We start from the raw sequence: 19831 nt of genomic DNA on the forward strand, positions 1-19831 counted from the left end.
TGTGTGTGTGTGTGTGTGTGTGTGTGTGTGTGTGTGTGCGTGTGTGTGTGTGTGTGTGTGTGTGTGTGTGTGTGTGTGTGTGCGTGTGTGTGTGTGTGTGTGTGTGTGTGTGTGTGTGTGTGTGTGTGTGTGTGTGTGTGTGCACATAAATGATTGAGTGTCTGCTCAGGAGCAAGGTCAATAACACGAAGGTTATAAATGACAACACACACATACACACCAAACACATGGATGTGCCCACGTGTAGGATAAATGTTACTCTGACAGAGGTCAAGCACAGGTCTCTCTCTCGCTATCTCTCTAAAACACATTCTGTCCGTCACTCTCATTTTTCTCTTTTGGTGTTTGTGTCTCACTCTCTGGACATATTATGTGCTTGTTGTGCAAGTTTATTTCCAATTGTTTAATTTAGGGCCAAATGTGAGTCTGTCAGATTTAGACAAGCAGACACACACGGACACAAATAGTTAAAAATCCATCAATGAAAAAACAGAAGCCATTGGGACTCTGGTTTTTCAGAATTATGAAAACATGTGATTATGTAGTATCTGTATTTTTTGGAACTGTGTGTAAACTTGCATTACATTGTTTTACATAATTATACTCACACCTACACCATCTTTCTTTCGATGGTTATCTAAAAATACTGCAATGGCACAAACTTCAGCTTAATGTTTTCCTTGTCCTTAAAATCTTGGAATGATAAATGTAACATTTGAAGCCCATGGCATCTGGCCTGTTTTGGTTTCAATATAACCAAGGAGTGTTAGGGCCTCGTAAAGGGTAAAACATTATGAGAAAACATTTTTTTTAATGAGAATTAAATCGAAAATTTAGGCTATAACAATAATGACTTAAAAAACTTAAAACCCATTTTTCTCATAAAAAGTGAATGGTAGTGTAAGTGGCATGTGTTGTACATGCGGCCGTCAGCGTGTTTGAACATGTAACCTCTGAAGCGAACAGTAGATGTGTTTATGAGATATTATTAAGCTGCGAGAGCTGTGAAAGCTTCCAGCCTTTCAGTAAAACTACCACCAGCAGAGGAACCATTCGGTTCCCCTCAGCCCCTCATTCACATCAGTCAGTGAAGTCATGTCTAACCAACGAGCACAATTGAGGATAAAGTCCAGATTAATGAAGGAAAACAATCCCTTCAGGAAATGTATATCAAATGTTAACAAACTGAATGAGTTCTGCATAAATGCAACACACTTTAAAATGGAGTCCATTGTGTTGACTTTGAACTCATATTAATTAACCACCACTACCTGCAGGCTTATTGTCAGCATGGCTATTTCTAATTTAATCCACTGCCTGTTATGTTCATTAAAAATGTGTGGGAGGGAAGATCAGAAGAAAAATAATTATACAGCTCGTGAAAATGATAAGATTACAGCATGATGTGGTGAATCAGTTTTCATCCGATGTAGAGAAGTTTAAGAACATGAAAAAGCCAATTGTAAGAATGATGATAATAACAATTCAAACAATATCACAATAAATCTGCCTCTTAAATCTTGATCAAACCATTTGCACATTATTGAGCATCGGTTATAAAATCCAGCCATGATGAAATGGAAGAGGAGATACAGGTGAGAAAAGGAAAGAGTGAAAAAAAGAGGGACAGAGTGAAGAAAAGGGATTGGAGCCTGAAATATCACTGTGCACGTGTGTGTGTATTTGTTTGTAGGTTTGTGTTAGGGTAGAGTTCCCTGCGTTTCATTTTACCCCAAGTAATTTGCAGAGGTAATGTTTCATTGTGAATATTGATGAACCGTGTGACTGCATGTAGGAGAAACTCAAAAAGGTGGCATGTTGAGAGAATTGATCACAGGTACTGTAATGGATGCAACCTAACCAGATGTATTGATGATGAACACAATAAACAATGAATTTACTGTTTGCATGACAGCTGGCTGAGAGGCCGATTAGTGTTTCTGCAGAAAGAACCCTAAGCAGAAAATGTCTTTAACAGCATGTGAGTCTAGACACTGAGGAAAACAATCCCTCTCTCTCTCTCTCTCTCTCCAGATTTTTCTCTTTGTTTCTGTTTCCCCTCACTGATAAATAACTTAAGGAGCCCAGTAGGTTTCCTCTCTCTCTCACCATCTCGCTCTACTTTATTACCTGCATCCTCCCCCTCTCCTCTCTTTCGCTCCTTCTCTCTGAAGGGTTTCTCCTTTAATCCCCTTCTTAATTGGTCATTCCTTCATATGATCCAGTAATGGATGTAGGAGTGGGACTGGTTAGGACACAACTGTAAACCATTATGCACACACACACACACACACATAAAGTCACATATGCAGACATGATGATGAACACACCCTAATTTGCACGCAAGCGCACACACACCCATGTGATGTTGACACACTACATCAATAACAAAGAAAAAAATGCCTTTCTATGTGTGTGTTGCCATAGCAATGCAGAAATGAATTAACATATACAACTAACTAGCTATAGGGGATGTTAATGACTTGTCTCTCGCTGGAGACTTAAAGTGTGGATGTGTGTCCGCACTTTACAATGCTGGGTGTGTTGGTGAGGCCTCATGCAATCAGTAATAGTTTATGTCAGATGTGATAACATCCAAACATGATTGATTTTTTTCAAGATTCCATATTTAACATGAATGAATAATGAATCAATCAAATAAAACACTAAATTAAATTACTCACACAACATGAAACATTCTCGACGTGTTTCTCCTTTTTAATGAATAGAATTAAAGTGTATATGTGTCAACACATGTACAACTATATGCATCCATGTCATCACCATCACTTGTGCTTGATTTGAAGTCTCGTAGTTGCTCTTGGTGGGGGCAGGACAGCAGGGTGGTTAGCTCACTGAGGCTGAGACAGTGGCTTCACATGCTTTCATGTATTGGTCTGAATAGATGTTGGTAGCCTTTGAAATGTTGCTTCTTTGAATGGTTGTGGGTAAGTGACTCTCATGAAGCAGGGGCAGTGCGAAGGTCTTTGCGAGAGGCCTTCAGAGAGTCTTTGAAGCACTCCCTCAGACCATGGTGATGACGTACTTTGGTCTGCAGCCTGCCAGCGGTATACATTCATGCAGCCACTGTTAATTGGCTGTCTGAATGGTGCCTGGACTGCTCATCATTCTCATCATTCACATTCTGGTCCACAACGTAGGATTTTTCTCACACATGTGTACACATATACCTCTTTTACACCAAAATCTGCAGGTATATACAGGTTTTTAAACGCAGGTAAACCCCCTGAAAAAAGGTGATTGACTCTTCTTCCACTGCCAGTAGAGGAGTTGGACTTTCAGGTTTCAGACAGACAGATAGCACCTCATGCTCTCATGCAGACATAACATGTAACTGTGCATTAGGGGATTTTTCATTATGCTTTCTGCATATTTAAGAGTTTGTGACGACCAAACCGACCGTATATTCATCATGTGCAGCAAACGTGCCCTTTCCATTGACAACGTGATCTACAAATCATGTCCCAGCTCCCACCGTGTTGAGCCTACGGATGAGCCCACTGCCGCAATGTAAATTAACCAGCTGGCAGTGACAGAGACTGGTTGTTCTTAGCTGGCCTTTAATGCCCATTTTTTATGTGAAAGTTGCCCACTGGTGCCTGGTTCTACATTATCTGTCTATCAATGGTGGTGTCTGAGTAGAAATTAACTTCATATAAACTCTGCAGCCTAATTTACCCCATCTTCATTACAGATGAACTGTAAACAAGGCATTTTCTACCAAAACTATATGTGAAAAATAACACTTCAGTGGGCTAGCTGTAGCTGCCAATTACGTGGTAGTCTGAAAGCTGAATTTGAGAATCTTGGCTTCATTGCTAGTTAATTTCAGTAAGAAGGTAGTTTGTGCAAATGCTTTTTTTCACATGGGATGTTTGCGGGAGGACGAGCTGGCTCTGGGGGGGTTAATACTCTAACAACAAACTCTGCTCAGTACCTAATACAGCTTATTTGTTTTTACTCTCAATACTGTGTTTCCTACCAAATACTTTTTAGGAAGGTGGTTACCTACATTTTAACCATGCATCATCAATCTAAATAGGGTCTGTAAATCTGAATATCCACCTTGGGGAATGGATAAATGGGTTGTTCATTAATGCCAGGTGCCGGCAGAAAGATTCCCAAAGCATTGACGGTGGGAAATTTCAGGTGATACATGGTATAGGTGATACTCTTTATGAAAACTACCTCTGGCTCTTATAGCCTATATGTGTTCACCTATTTCCAACTACTGCTACTAAATGAAACCCACATAACAGGTGATTTAAATCCAGGAAGTACAGCACATATGCTTCAGGAACCAGGAAACCTACCACAACTGTTTATCCCCCTTTTTCATCCTTCGCCAACTTTTACTCCATCTTTGCCTCAAGCCCTCCACCCTTCCCTTTCCCCCTCCACAGGGTATCCCTCACCTTGCTTCTCTCCGAGTCTTCCTTTCTTTTCTCTCCCCTCTTTCATTTCCACTCTCCATAGTCTCACTTTCCCTCTTTCTCTGACAGTGATGAATTGCCTGTTGGGTAGGGTAATCCATCTTGTCGTATCCCTCACCTGAACACACACTCCGACACCCTCTCACTCCCCCCCCCCCCCCCTCCTCTTTTCCTCCCTTTTCCCCCATCTATCCATTCTTCCCTCCAATGTCTTTCCATCCCAAGGTTAGTGAGGCTCACTGGGGTGAAAGTGAAGGAAAAGATCTGCCTGATGACTCCCTCTTTTACATGTGCACACACACCAGGAAACAGGTGAGCAGTGCCTGTAGAGGAACATTAAACTATTTCAAATGCACCGACACGGTTTCCTGGCTCAAAAGGAGGCAAATAAACGAGAATGTAAAGCGTGAATTACTTCAGAGTTTGATTCCCAAAAAAAAAGATGCACCAAAGATGCAGTCTGGACCAAAACAGTGGAGCGACTGACCATTGTCACCATCCATTAAACAATAATAATAATTATATATAAGATAATAAAACCAGTAAATATGACAGAGGACCTATCACAGACCACCTCATTTGTTAAAAAGTATGCTGCTAAAATGTTCACTAAAACACAGGAGGAATGAGACCAGCTGTACAATCTGCATTAATATTCATACAAATATATTCCCAGACTATTCAGGTAAGAGTTTTTAAAACAAAACAATAACTACACTCACAGATAATTACATAAATAAACCAAGTAATGCAGAAAACCCTATTGACCAGAACATTAAACCAATTTATCAGGTGTTTCCCTCGGGCTCATACAAAGAGGTTTTATGTGTTTTACCATAAACCTTAAACCCCCTCAGGGAGTGCTTGAATCATCCTGCAAGCCTCTAAAACTAAAACACATTTTCAACAGTTCCATATCCATGAAAGCCAACTGAGCGTGCTCGCTCTTTACCAGGCTCAACATTCGCACACTAGCTCTCATTCATACATGGAAGCTCCGTAAAACAACCACACTGCCTCGGCTGCTGAGCTCCTCAAAGACGACAGCGGAGTCAAGAGCAGAGCTGTTATTGAGAGGGGGCAGATTCATTCCTCCAGGTTTCGTGCGGACATCAAACCTTGATTCTAACTGACAACCGTCTGGCCACAAGCTTGCTTTACCAGCTACTAGACTGCTGCTGATCCAGAGTCAGGAATCCAATAGGAGGTACAGTAAGCTGTAATCAAGCATTAGAGGGGGAGATACAGAGATACATGAAGGTAAAGATTTAAGAGGGAGTCTGCGTCCGTGTAACTCCCTCTCTGACACTGCTTGTAGCCTGTTGTATAGTCAGCAGCAGATAACAGTAAACAACAACAACCACTTTAAAACCTCTAAATCGAGGCTTGCAGGCTCCATCTGCTCAAGGTAATTGGAAAGTTTAACGGCTGGAGGCTATTCTCTGCGTCTGATTGAAGCACAAGCTGGGAACAAACACCCAATTTAATTCTCTCTTTCTCTCTCACACGTGCGCATGCAAACACTATCTCCTTCCATCTATGCTTTACTACCTTTGGGTAGCCTATATGAATTATTACCTCTCCTTTTCCACTCTGTTTTGACTAGTTTCTCTTTCTTTCATTCCCTCTCTCTTCTATCCTCCTCCATCTTGTTGATAAGCTACCGAGAGGAATGATGTGAGGACAGAGAGGATGCTGCTGGGCTGAGGTGGATGATAAGCATCTGGATAAAGTGGATGATATTTATGTCTATTACTCAGTATGGGTTGAGGGAGTGACAAATGGAAAGAAAGAACCTGGCAGAAAAATAAATAAATGAGAAAATAATCTAGATTTGTTTGCTGAGGATCACTTTACCCAGATGTTACAATATAAACTGTACAAAACATACAGCGTTGAAGAACCACACAGCGTGTAGTGCTTTCATCACAACCAGATGTTACATTGTGCACGTCGTAACCGCAACATGGATCGTTTTTACAGTCAAGGTTGTCCAAAAGGCCTCCATTAAAAACACTTGGGGAAATGATCAACAACTACTGCAGTGAAGTGAAGTCTGCCATGGAGCCTGGAAATGTCAGCCTTGTTCTCGTTTCACCTCCTGCCCTTTACAATGCTCTGACACAATACACTCATGGTCCTTAAAATACACACACACATACAGAGAGAGAGAGAGAGAGAGAGAGAGAGAGAGAGAGAGACAGAGAGAGAGAGAAGAGAGAGAGAGAGCACAAAAAAGAGTTATCTTGTTGTCCTATTATTGGCATTAGCCAGCCTCTTAACCTATGTAGTTAGACTATAGTTAAAGTAGGAATGCACATACACATTTCACAGCCCAGCAGTGCAGTGTATTTAGAGCAGGAATGTCATTACATTACTTGTAAAACATGAGCAACGGACTGACAAAGCCCTGGCCCTGATTTTGACCCTAAAAGGTGTGTGAGGACTGAGCACTCACACACTAACACACTCAACCTCACCACATCTTTACTCTCTTGTCCTTCACATCTCCCTTCTCAGGTTTCACTATACTTTATTAGTGCTATTTGCAATAGATAATATTGGAAATAACATACCTCACTTACAGCGTATACCCTCCATTGAATACAAACATTAAACCTTTTAACACATTTTTTTCACAATCCTACAATTTTGACCTCAAAACTCTTGGAATTGCCTTGAATTTCAAATGCTTTACACTGAAACATTAGTCTGGTCCCTCAAATAGTTTTAAAGGCACACATGCGTTTGCACATTATCATTCATAAATATTAGTGAGCTCATACTCTGTAAATAAACCTGCTAGTCAATGCAGACAAAGGCTGCAGGAGGCTGTGTGTGTGTGTGTGTGTGTGTGTGTGTGTGTGTGTGTGTGTGTGTGTGTGTGTGTGTGTGTGTGTGTGTGTGTGTGTGTGTGTGTGTGTGTGTGTGCGTGTGTGTCTGTTTCTGGCTAAACTTTGGGGGAAATTTTCAGAATTATCAACGGTTTGTCCAAAGCTGATTTACGATCAATCTTTAGGATCAGGGTTGGGTTTGGCAAGCAGTGGTTTGGGGTATCGTTAGAGGAAGTCTCCAGAAAATGTATTTGAGTCTTCAACACTAATAAGTACTCAAGAGTGTTAAATATACAAGGTTTGAGTATGAGACACAGAACTAAGAGGGGAACATGTTTTTATTAGTGTACTCATCACTTGACACATATATCACCGACAAACACACACACACGTACTTTATCTGTGACATAACCCTAAATCTGTTGACGAGACTCCGCCATGTGCCCTAACTTCGCCAGTACTGTTACTTTAAAAGTTGAAAAATATCTATAAATGATAGATAAGCACGCAGACACACAGACACACAGACACACATACACACATACACACCATCCCTGTCACTCACAGCCAAGTGTTTTTCCTCGCGCGAGATGCTGAAGATAGATGTGTTATATCTGATTAGGTGATAGCCTGGGATGATGCATGTGTCTGCACGAGGTGTCTTTGCGTGAGGGCATGTGCATGCTTCTGTGTGATATATCTGCTTGTGACAGCAAACTGGCTAATGTTAGAAGTGTGGTTAGCAGGTCTTCAAATGAACCGTTCAGCGAGCGAGAATTCGCAGTGTCGCAGGGTGCTGGAGCTGGCACCTGCTGCTGGAACACTGGGACATTTTCACTTTTCATCGTGGCTGTGGTGATGTCATCCAAAACTTTAAAAACTCTGTTAACACATTAAAGACACAATACAACTGAACAGACACAGCACACAGCAGGGAACAGACAAACAGACAGATGGAACAGGAATGTTCTAGACAGGAGACAACTGCATAACTACTTTACAGTGTTCTCCACTTATTCTGTGATGCAGAGGTGATGGAGAGGCAGTTGCCATGGCAGCCACGGACCGCATGGCAGCAGGTGCTTTTGCCACTTTCACCACCAACCAGTGTGTGTAGTTGGTAATTCACATACACACAAGCCGCTGTTTCTCTATTTGTGAGTCTTTGTGAGTGCCTTAGTGTTTCTTTGCCAGTACATTGTGTGAGTATCTGTATTATACACTATTGTGTGCTTGTGTGTGTTTGGGCGTGTTCACTCCTGCATGTGATTTGCCTGTTATTACAGTGTGTTGTTGTGTGCAGGAGAGGTGAGTATGTTTTCTTTGGTCATGGAGCCTGTGAGTTATGCAGAGGTGCTATAAATGTAAAACAGGCTTCTCTTTGTCACTGCTTCAAGTGGACTACAACAGCTTTTTTCATACAAATGTGTTTTTTATTTATTTTTGCCTTAATTCGACAGAACTGAGTCAGAAAATAAGAACAGGGAAAGAGGAGGGTTATGAGACAACTTGACCACCAGGATGTTTCAACTGACTTTTGTATATTAAATGCAACTTTTCAGGAAGTCACTAAATGGGAGACATTGCTAAAAATAACATGGAGCAAACATTTCAAACATACATTATAGTAATGAGAATATGAAAGGGGGGAGATTTTGTGGCAGACAAAAAAAAAACATCTCCTACCTAGTTCTTTGTATTTCTTTACAAATGGTGGCTGGCTGCACTACATGTCATAAATCCTGCCTCATCCATGTTAATAGATGGGAAATACAGCAAACATTTGTTCTGTTTTAAATAGTTCTTTGATGCTAGAAATGGGGTGAAACGTTTAATCAACAGCCTAGACTCTCACTTTTGATTGGTCGAAGGCTTCTATCAACAAACAGCACTGCTGCCGCTCCATCCCCCGATTACTACTGCACAGAGTCTGGCTCTAAATTGTATTGTAGTACTTGTATCCAGGATATTTTAGCCTAATTTCTGGATGGTGGCAGGAAGTGGAGATGTGTCTTCCACCTTTTTATATAGTCTATGGAAAAGGCACATATTGTAAGAAAACAACACTTTAAAGCATTCAGCAAATCCATCTAGTGGATCTAATAATGTGTGTTTTTGAATTTAAAAAGTCCTCATTAATGTACATCTGCAAACTTTACATTTGTCTTTTGCTGTCATTGGGAACTGGTAGTCTTTTGTAGCTTGTCTGGCTCTTATACACACAGACAGTGTGTGTGGACTGTAGCAGCCTAGTGGCTGGGATAGTTAGTCTAATTAAGTGTGTCCGCTCCGGGTCAGCGACTATAATGACAATGATAACATTATTAGAGAAAACAATCTAGTTTTCTTTCTCTCTGGTTTTCTCTCCCTCTCCGCCTCTAAATTTAAACTCTTTTGTTTGTGACATTTGCCTTTTTTTCTCTGTAGAGCTTAATTTAGCAAAGGCAAAAGAAGACGAGAGAGAGAGAGAGAGAGAGAGAGAGAGAGAGAGAGAGAGAGAGAGAGAGAGAGAGAGAGAGAGAGAGAGAGAGAGAGAGAGAGCGAGAGAGCACAAAAAATGGAGAAACAAATATCTGAACACAAAAACCTTTTAATCATAACAGTGCACAGACACTAGCTACAACTTCATCTACCTGGTACTGGGTTGGACGCCCTCTCTATAACTATGGATGTTCCTCACAATATAGATGAATAACATGAAGTGCTGGGAAAATTCCACAGGGATCTCTGTCAATGCAAATTTGTTCGTGCAGGATGTTAAGCAGCACTTTTATGCTGCTTTCACCTCATCCCAGAGGGGATCTACTCTGCAGACTGTGTAGATGACTGGAGCAGAGGAGAAGTCACCGTTGTGTTTATCATTAGACACAGAGTGCTTAATAGCATTCTACATTACCTCACTGACAGCATCCATCTGAAAATGGCTGGCAATCATTTTCAAGCCTTCCAGTATTCTTTAGTACAAATTAACACCCATTTGAGTTTAATGTCAGTGAGAAGTCACACGTTTTTAACATTAAATATAATTATGTTACCTGAATAGACCTCCCCATTCGATGAAGTGAACCGCCTGCTGATCTTGCTTCTCCGAGATGTAATTCCCACACTTGGCCCATCTGTTAACTTTTACCAGTCTCCTGACACATCTCATCCATGAAGCATTTTGGCTTTATTTGGGCAATTTGGTTACATCAGAGTACTGATAATATATATTGCATATAATGTCTAGTTTACACAGATTCTTTATATGTAATAGTAAAAATAATAAAATAATAAAATAATAAAATAATAAAATTGATATAAATTTTGTAATAGCTATTCTTATGATACAACTTTATAAAAAAGCTTTTATCGTATGATTTCTATGACTTTTGGATCTGTATCTTTATTACCATTTGTTTTACTCTGATTGTTGTAAAGCAGTTTACTGTATTATTGTATTGAAAAGTGCTATCCAAATAAAGTTATTATTATTATATTGTTTAACTACTTAGATATATTTAAAGAAAACCTTGGGTATTATTTTAAAATTGGAGTTTCTAAATATTACCAATAAAATTAACGCATTGAAAAAGGCAGGGTACAGTAATCAATATCAGATACGGAGATGGTGTATGTGTGTGTATGTGCATTTAGGGTGGGTCAAACTGACATAAACCAAGTGAGACGCTCTTCATTTCAACCTGCATCAGCATCCCTCCCTCCCCACACACTCATTCATCCATCCACACCATCTTGCTGTTATTGATGAAGCCACCTCTTTATATGGTAATGTCTTTCACACCTGAAAGGCATCAAGAGGGTATGATCACGCTCGCTTTCTCACCAACACACACGCGCGCTATGTGCACGCACTCTCACATTAACAGCATTTATTTTTTTCTTACCCCTTGCCAAAAACACACACACGCACGGTAACATGCGCTATTATTCACGTGAACTTCATATATTTTCACCCTCTCTGCCTCTCACCAACGCGTACGCGGCTATGAGGAGCCCATTAACGTTGATGGAGATATGTATGCGGCTCACATCTGTCACATGTCACTGCCGCGGCAACACCAGCTGCCGTGGTTACCGGAGGTCTGCTTCTGTAGTGTTATGGGATTTGTTTATTACAGGATGACTCTAGCTACCTGTGTGCAGAAATACAACCCTTTGAGCACAGATTGCAAAGAAATAACAGTCCACCATTTGCTCTGATAATTGGACTAATTACAGACAAACTAGTGGTTTTGGTGATTAGTTAAATTGATTATATCCACAAGCATGTTAACTTCACTCGTGCTCATGGGTTGCGAAGTCATTTGAAACAGTAGATAGATCAATAAGCTCTTAAACTAAACTGATTGTCAGATGTACTCACCATCTTCTGATGTGGAGCTTTTTTATTATGTTGGGTATTAAAAACATCTGACAGGCATCAGGGTTAATACCATCAGAGGTCATTTTGCATCTAATTGAAAGGATGTGGGCATTTTTACACTCAGAATAACAAATATTGTGCCAGATATGTAGATTATGGTCATATGTCAAGTGCTGCACATTACCATCCACCAATGGAATATTACAATGAGACTAGTAGGTATTTATGTATGCAGCTCATGGTTGTTTCCATTACTTATTAATGTGTCAATTATTTTTAATGATCAATTAATTATTTAGTCTTAAATTTCAAAAAGTTTATAATTTGCAATCATTTAAACAATAAAAAGCAGCAAATTCTCAGATTTCAGATGCTGAAATCAGAAAATGTTATGTTTGACTATGAGGATGCAGATTGATAAATGACCTGAATAATTGATCAATTATCAAAATTGCTATAGATTAAATAACGAGTACTGCTCATGTACTTAATGGAGGCAATACAGACAATGATTTCCAGTTCTAACAGCTGCTAAGCTTGCATGGCAACAACTCCATCTCCATGACAACTGAGCAAACTGAGCAAACTCCAATCACAGGATATGGTTGATATGGCCTCTTGAAGCAGGTAATGACTCGACCCGGAGTTGGGATTTTTTTTAGTCCACTAATTGTTTCAGAACTAGAAAAAACATTCACAAAAACCCTGACAATGTTTTTGATAGTTTGTGTTGTAACCTGTCAGATTTTAATCAATCCAATTGTATTTATACAGCCCATATTCAAAAATCACAATTTGTCTCATAGGACTTCAGAAGGTGCAACATCCTCTGCCCTTTACCTTCAACAGGGGAGATAAAAAAAACGACCAAAAAAACCTCTTAGCAGGACAAAGAGAGAGGCACATGTGAGGGATCCCTGCAGGACGGACAGAAGTGCAATGGATGCTGCGAGTAGAACATTCATGAGAAAAGACAATGTCTAACATGAATGCAGAGGTGTATCAATATTGTATATCTGAGCAATCTAGTTGTAAATATAATCCACAATCAGCTGCCACCACGATCGTGACCCATAGTCAAGGATGTTTGTGTGTCCAGGTCTGTTAGAGGGTAATTATTTCCATATGGCTATGGCTATGTTAAAGTTATGATCACCCGGTTATTTTTTTATGCTAATGATGGCTAACCTTTTATTTTAAATAAAATGAGTCAGACAACAAAGCTGGTTAAGTAAGGGTGAGCAGACAGAGAGAGACAGAGCTATTTCTGTGTCCTAACCTTTGGCTGCAGTGTCCAAAAAACTGATTGTGTTTATGGTATCATGCAGAAATAAATGACCCCTGCATGTTAGGACCACAGAAAGCTTTACTCCTCTAATGTCACTGCACTGTATCTATAAATGATCCCGGCCTCGGTGACGTGTATTTAAGTTCAAAATCATTTTACTGTAGAAGCTGCTGACAGTTGTTAAATTTACAGCCACATCAATGCTGCTACTATAAACATTTTAAGTGCAGTCAGAGGTCTACAATTGATAAAACATGTTAAAATAATAAGTGCAAATGGAAGTATTCTCAATAAATCTCAGGTTGCCAGTAAAAAGTCCTCAGGAATTAATATATTCCAAAACATGTCCTTTTTGGGCATTATTTCCATGTCTGATGTGGAACTGTATATGTTTCACGTTATAAACACGGATGGTTTTGACTTTCTGCTGATCTGAAACAGATATTATTCTGGTGATTTAAACACACACACACACACACACACACACACACGCACACACACGCACACGCACGCACACGCACGCACACACACGCACACACACGCACACACACACACACACACACACACACACACACACACACACACACACACGCACACACACACACACTCAGACACGCACTGACCCACTTTCCTGAGCTGAACTGGACCAACCAAAAACAGTTCACCCTCCATCCATTTATGATGTGGGTGTGGGTGTGGATGCATGAACATACACAGACAGACACACAGACATACACACACACAGGCAGAGTGGGGACAGAGACCTTAACTGAGTGCAGCTGTGGAGCCAGATGTGCGTTTGAGTCCTGTGGTTACAAGTGTGCATGCATTTTGTGTGCATGTGTGCATCTAAATCTGAAAAGCTATTCTGTTCATTCTAATCCCTCAACAGAGGTACTCTTAAGTCACATCAGAAAAAAACATGATATACTGTTTTGTACTATATGCAACAAAACCAAAACAGGTCTATCTATCTTCTCTCTTTAGTCTCTTCATCTGTAAAGTGCCATGTCTCCTAACAGCCACTGCGATGCAGCTTACTCATGGCTGACTAATTGATATATTTTCTCTAAGACAAACAGGTAAAAAAAACACTGCATGAACAAAATGCTTTGTTTGCTCCAACTAATAAACAGTTACAAGTGAATGAGTTCATACAAACAGTGGTTTATCTGCTGCAATGTAGTAACTTGACATTTAAGCATAATGGCGTGTGTGTGTGTGTGTGTGTGTGTGTGTGTGTGTGTGTGTGTGTGTGTGTGTGTGTGTGAGTGTGTGTGTGTGTGTGTGTGTGTGTGTGTGTGTGTGTGTGTGTGTGTGTGTGTGTGTGTGTGTGTGTGTGTGTGCGCTCGCGCAGTGAACTGCAGACATCAAAATAGCAAGACACTCAATGATAAGACTGGTGAAGGTCATCATTAGCATATATTAAAAGCCCTGCTTGTGTGTCTGTGTGTGTGTCTGCTAGCCCAAGTAAAACATGAACTATCATATATTCATATCCACAGACAAAGACAGGTCTACACAGTTCAGGAGTGTGTGTGCGTGTGTGTGTGTGTGTTTTTGTTGGATGGGGGTTGTATTGTTTGGTGTGTGTTTTTATTCTGGCTGTGAGGGGTCACGTATGTCCCAGTGTCCGGTGGGAATAACATGGGATCTCATGCTGGCAGCACAACAGGAAGGGACACCAGCCCACACACACACACACACACACACACACACACACACACACACACACACACACACACACACACACACACACACACACACACACACACACACACACACACACACACACACACACACTGCAGAACTGCTGCTCTGGCACATTTGGTGAAGGATTATTAGGTCACATTGCTTCACCAAGGACATGAGTTCAGCTTTTCCCAGACACAAAACACCTGTGTGGGTCATTGCACTCTTGTGAGAAGAGTCTGGGGGAAAAGTCACAATGTAAAAAGGGAAACTGGCCAAGAAATCCTGACCAGCTAAATGACTTACACTGTCTCATTTATCAGTGAAGACCACAGAGGTGCTTTAAAGCAGGGGTCTTCAACGTTTTTCAGGCCAAGGACCCCCAAACTGATGGAGAGATGAGCAAGGACCCCCTACTATATATATTGTATAAAATAGTGTTTTATATTAAACTGGGCCTAGTGCCATGTATAAACATAGCTACCCTGTTATTGTGCATTCAATACTAAGCTATTCAAATAATACACAGGTTCATATATTCATGTTTTTATTATTGTGTGAAAATCTTCTGCCTCCATCTATCCATTCGCTACAATATGTTGGATTCATGTTAATATGTATTTAAAGACATTTAAATTTGTGGGAAAAAAATTGGTAGGGAAAAACATTTTAAATTAAAAAAAAAATTTAAATTGTCTAATCAACCAAAAATGTCGCGACCCCCCTGCAGTACCTTCGTACCCCCTGTTGAAGACCTCTGCTTTAAAGCAAAGAAACTAACCACTACTGATGCACTGGAGCTGCTCAGTGACCAACAGCAGAAAATAAGGGCAACACATCCAGTGCATCTCAATTTGTGGTTCAGTCTTTTCATTTTTCCATTAGAGCCCCTCATGCAATTACACAATGAGTTATCCTATTTGTAAGGTGCCGTGAAAGAGCTAATTGAAATGGTTGCAATTTAACTCATTCATGCAAGAATCCCCCAACTGATCCTGAGTGAAGAGAATCTCTGTTTTTCATTGACAAAATCCACGAGCCAAAGGGAGATATTTTGGTTTGTGAAGGCCCAAAACGTGTTATTAGCCTGACCAGCACATGGTTTTGTGTACTATATCCATCCATCCAAACATCCAACCAACTATCATCTATCCTAGGGTCACAGGGAGGACTGGAGCCAATCCCAGCAGACATTGGGCGAGAGGCACACCCTGGACAGATCGCAGGGCTGACATATAGAGAGTGAGACAAATCTTCATTCCCACTCCAGTTACACCTACAATCAATTTAGTCTCCAATGAACCTCACCCCAGTCTGCATGTGTTTGGACTGTGGGAGTAGGAACCCAGAACACCCAGAGAAAACCCACACAGACACAAGGAGAAAGCGCAAACTGCACAGAGAGGACACGGTCAAACATGATAAAATCAGGCTCTACTAAATTTATATTTTACGTAGATATATTTTCCACAAAGACATATGCTACCTACTCCAATTACAACACTGTAATTAATGTGTCTGTGCTTATTCTACAAAGCAATAAAGTTAACTACAATGGGGACTGTTTTAATCAGACTGGACTCAACCCAACTTCACAATAACGTTTTAATTAGAGGCCTGCTCACCGACGGAGCCCATTAACGCCCACAGCTCCTAACAATATTCAACTGTCATGTTCTTGTGTTAATAAAAACCCACCGTCTCCACATCTGTCTCACTACAGCAAGTCTCTCTGTCCCACTGTACTCCAAGCTCTCTCTCTCTCCCTCCCTCCCTCCCTCCCTCCCTCTCTCTCTGGCTGCACCTTATTAACCCCATGGAGAATAATAACTGCTTATTTGTTATCAATTAACTCAAAGCCTTATGTGTGACCCCATTGTACTCGTAACTAAAATCCAGTCAACTGCATCAGAAGAACATTACACCCACGGGCAACGTCTTAAAAAGATTATGCAGAGTCACAAATCCTGTTTTCAATATGAAACATTGTTTCATTATGAAACAAAAAGAAAAATTACATACATAAATGATAAACCTGTGCAGCACGTGGTTTGATCCTCTATCACAGATCAACTTGCAAAACTTTGGGCCTCGCAATTTTCCTGTTGATAATCACTATACTAATGGAATAAAAAATGATTATATGGACTCCACACAGAAAAAAAGAAATGACCTGTCAAAGAAAATTAGAAAAGGCAGAAATCCATATAAATGAATATCTGCTCTAAGTGGTCAGTGTCTTTCACTAATCCATCATGTTAATTCCCTCACAAAAGCAATATAGGACAAAGTGAAGCCATCGATTCTGGTGATATGATCAATCAGGTAAAAGGAGCAACTCTATGCCAAAGAGTCTTGTCTGTGTTTATCATTCTGTTTTTGTCAGTAATTGATTAACAGCTTCAGATACAATAATTCCACATTCCCCAAAGGCTGTTGGGTTTCTCTTCTTTTCAACAGCTGGTCACATGATGGTTGGACAAACTACAGCATCCTTATGATTTATGAGAAGAATAAATTCTGACAACACAGCGTCACAGTAAGCAAGGGAACGATTAGAGGCCCAGTCTTTCATCAGCGACCATATTCTTAAGTGTTACCGTCTGAATGCCACAGCTAATGATGGAGCAGGTTATTTTTGGAGGCTGTGCTATACTGAGCCAGTCCCCACTGGGTTACAGAACAGGTAAAACACTTACATGATTATTCACACACACACAAACACACACACACACACACACACACACACACACACACACACACACACACACACACACACACACACACACACACACACACACACACACACACACACACACACACACACACACACATCATTAAGAAAGAAATACAAGCAGAACAGTCTTGTTTTGTACCTTGCTGGAGTAAGGTCCTGGGATGAGCAGTTTCAGCGCTTGTCTCTTCAGCTCTGTCAGCCTTGCATTACAGTTCTCACACCATATCCCTCTTTCACTGCCAGGGGAACTTCCGCTGCCTGAGGCCGGCGAGCCGGTGCCAAAACCCGGGGAGCCACCCAGAGAACCGGGTGATCCTGTCCCAATCCCTGGAGAGATGGTCCCAGGTGATCCAGAGAAAGACCCCGGTGAGGAGATTCCTGAGCCTGGGGACGGGGTGCCTGTGGAGCTCGGCATGGAGCCGGCACCCTCCGGAGTGGGGCGTGTGCCGGATCTGCTGGTCTCCTCATAGGGCTTTCGGTACCATGTGTCGGGGAAAAAGGTCGCAGATTTGGTCGGTGAAGTGTCTGGCATCTGTGAATTTTTTTGAATAAGAGGTGATTATTAATAATGGCTGCATTTTCCAGAGGGACTGCATTTCCTGTGCTCTGCTATATTGTGCATACTGACTCTCTGGTGTGGGAAAAATACAGGGAACCAACAGTAATCATTACATATATCATTTTTTCTGCTAAAGTTTGCCATGAAAAAAGTCTGTTTGAATCTGTCCACACAACAAGTTGCACTGGGATGAGAATGAAATGATGATGGGCTTACATTTCGCTTGCAAAGCAAAATAAAGATAGGTACATTATATCCAACACATTAAATCTAGATTGAGTGAGCTACCCTACCTTGTTTTCATTTCAATCATCTATCATCATGAAGATCATGAGATATCATCAAAAACAAATCATCCTGGTTAAATGAACTCACAGTGTTCATGCTAACATGCCACCAACTTGCAGACTAGATCTCCATGAAACAGTCGTCTTGTGGCAGTAACACACAGGCAATGTGCAGCCAATGTGTAGACAAGGAGTCTAAACTACCATTAAATCAAAGGGCCATCCAGTTTAAAACCAACACGCAGGAAGAACGAGTTAAACATTCACTGTGATGGTGCTCCAGTCAACATACTGGATGCTTCTATTAACTGAACAGGATGGAGTCAGATTCCGTGCCTGTCTGTACTCCGGTGTTGTTTCCCCCTGCTCAGACAGACAGCCACATGAGAGCATCAAATGAGCCACAAAGAGTTGAAAATTAGAGCTTTTTTGCTGCTGGGTAAATCCAGTCAGAGAGAAGAGACCCATTGATGTGGTGGTGGCTGGAGACGTTGGGTACTATAGCTACTGGGATCCCTCAGCACGGCATATAATGAGGCAGAAATGAGTTTATATAGGTGCAATGCTCAATCATCTCCAAGTCAACTCCTGTGTTATAAATGAACTCTAATAAGGCTGCTGGCACAGAAGCAGTGACACAGGTGTTAAGTGTGGCTGCGTGATCCTCAGTTTGTGGTAATTAAGAGCTCTATCAGTGAATGGGAAAATAAAGCAACAGCACTGTTATGACATCAGTGTGCCAAACGTGATCTTCCCAAAGCAATCAATCAACAGCATGAACACTGCACATCTAATGAGAGGTGTCAGCCTCATATGCCCGTCAGCCTGAGCAGGGAGGAAGAAGCTACAGCTTCCAGAGGGTGGTGTGAGGATGGCGTGCATGCAGCACTGAATGGGTGATAAGTTTTTATGTCTGCAGGGATTATAGGTAACAGAGGTGTGTCCAGAGGCGTGGAATGAATAACCTACCCCATATTTTCTGCTCCGGCTGCTCACAGACCTCTCCTTGGTCCCAGACAGTGAAGTCATGTTGGAGGTGAGAGATATGGGAGGAGGAGGTGAGGAGGAAGAGGAGGAAGAGGAGGAAGAGGAGGAGGAGGAGGAGAGGAGGAGAGGAGGAGAAAGAACCTCTGCTGCTGCGTCACATTCAAAAGAAGAAAAGAGAGAGAGAGAGACCACCGGATCGATTTCAATTAGCCACACGCCCCTGCAGTTTGCGTCTTCTCAATCTGGAAACAGCCTCACGCCACTTCCAAGCGCATGTGGAAACTGGCTACATCCCCCATTCCGTCGCCAAAATAAAATAAAAAATAAAAATCCTTAATGGGTTTGTCTTCTTCTGTCTGTTGCCTGTGCAGAGAGCCCCTGGTTCACCTGTAAAACGCGGGATGCAGATGCACGCAGGTTGTGCGTAAAAGCAGACCGCTCCCTGTCAGCGGAGTGAGCTCTGCGCTGGATGGATGAGGCTCAACTGCGCTCCGGACTAGGCACCGCACTCAGCCCTGCCTCCCTCCATCAGCGCTGCGTCTCAGGCTGCCCAGGTACAACACAACAAAACAAAAACACCACGAGAAGAATCCCGACGCACGGCTCAGGTCTAATGGGCACAACCAC

At 41.4% G+C, this 19831-nt stretch overlaps 1 protein-coding gene across 1 annotated transcript in view; it reads right to left on the minus strand.

Moving 5' to 3' along the window:
- kif26ba (kinesin family member 26Ba) overlaps positions 1 to 19325 on the minus strand; it is a 77636-nt gene extending 58311 nt beyond the window's left edge. The window contains exons 1-2 of the mRNA XM_034577121.1: positions 19187 to 19325; positions 17511 to 17903 (exon numbers count right to left, since the gene is read on the minus strand). Coding sequence (XP_034433012.1) covers positions 17511 to 17903; positions 19187 to 19246 — 453 coding nt within the window. The 5' untranslated portion in view covers positions 19247 to 19325. The remainder of the gene's footprint in view (positions 1 to 17510; positions 17904 to 19186) is intronic.
- Between the last annotated feature and the right edge of the window lie 506 nt (positions 19326 to 19831).

The sequence above is a fragment of the Hippoglossus hippoglossus genome, chromosome 3 (assembly GCF_009819705.1).
Source record: "Hippoglossus hippoglossus isolate fHipHip1 chromosome 3, fHipHip1.pri, whole genome shotgun sequence".
NCBI lineage: Eukaryota > Metazoa > Chordata > Actinopteri > Pleuronectiformes > Pleuronectidae > Hippoglossus > Hippoglossus hippoglossus.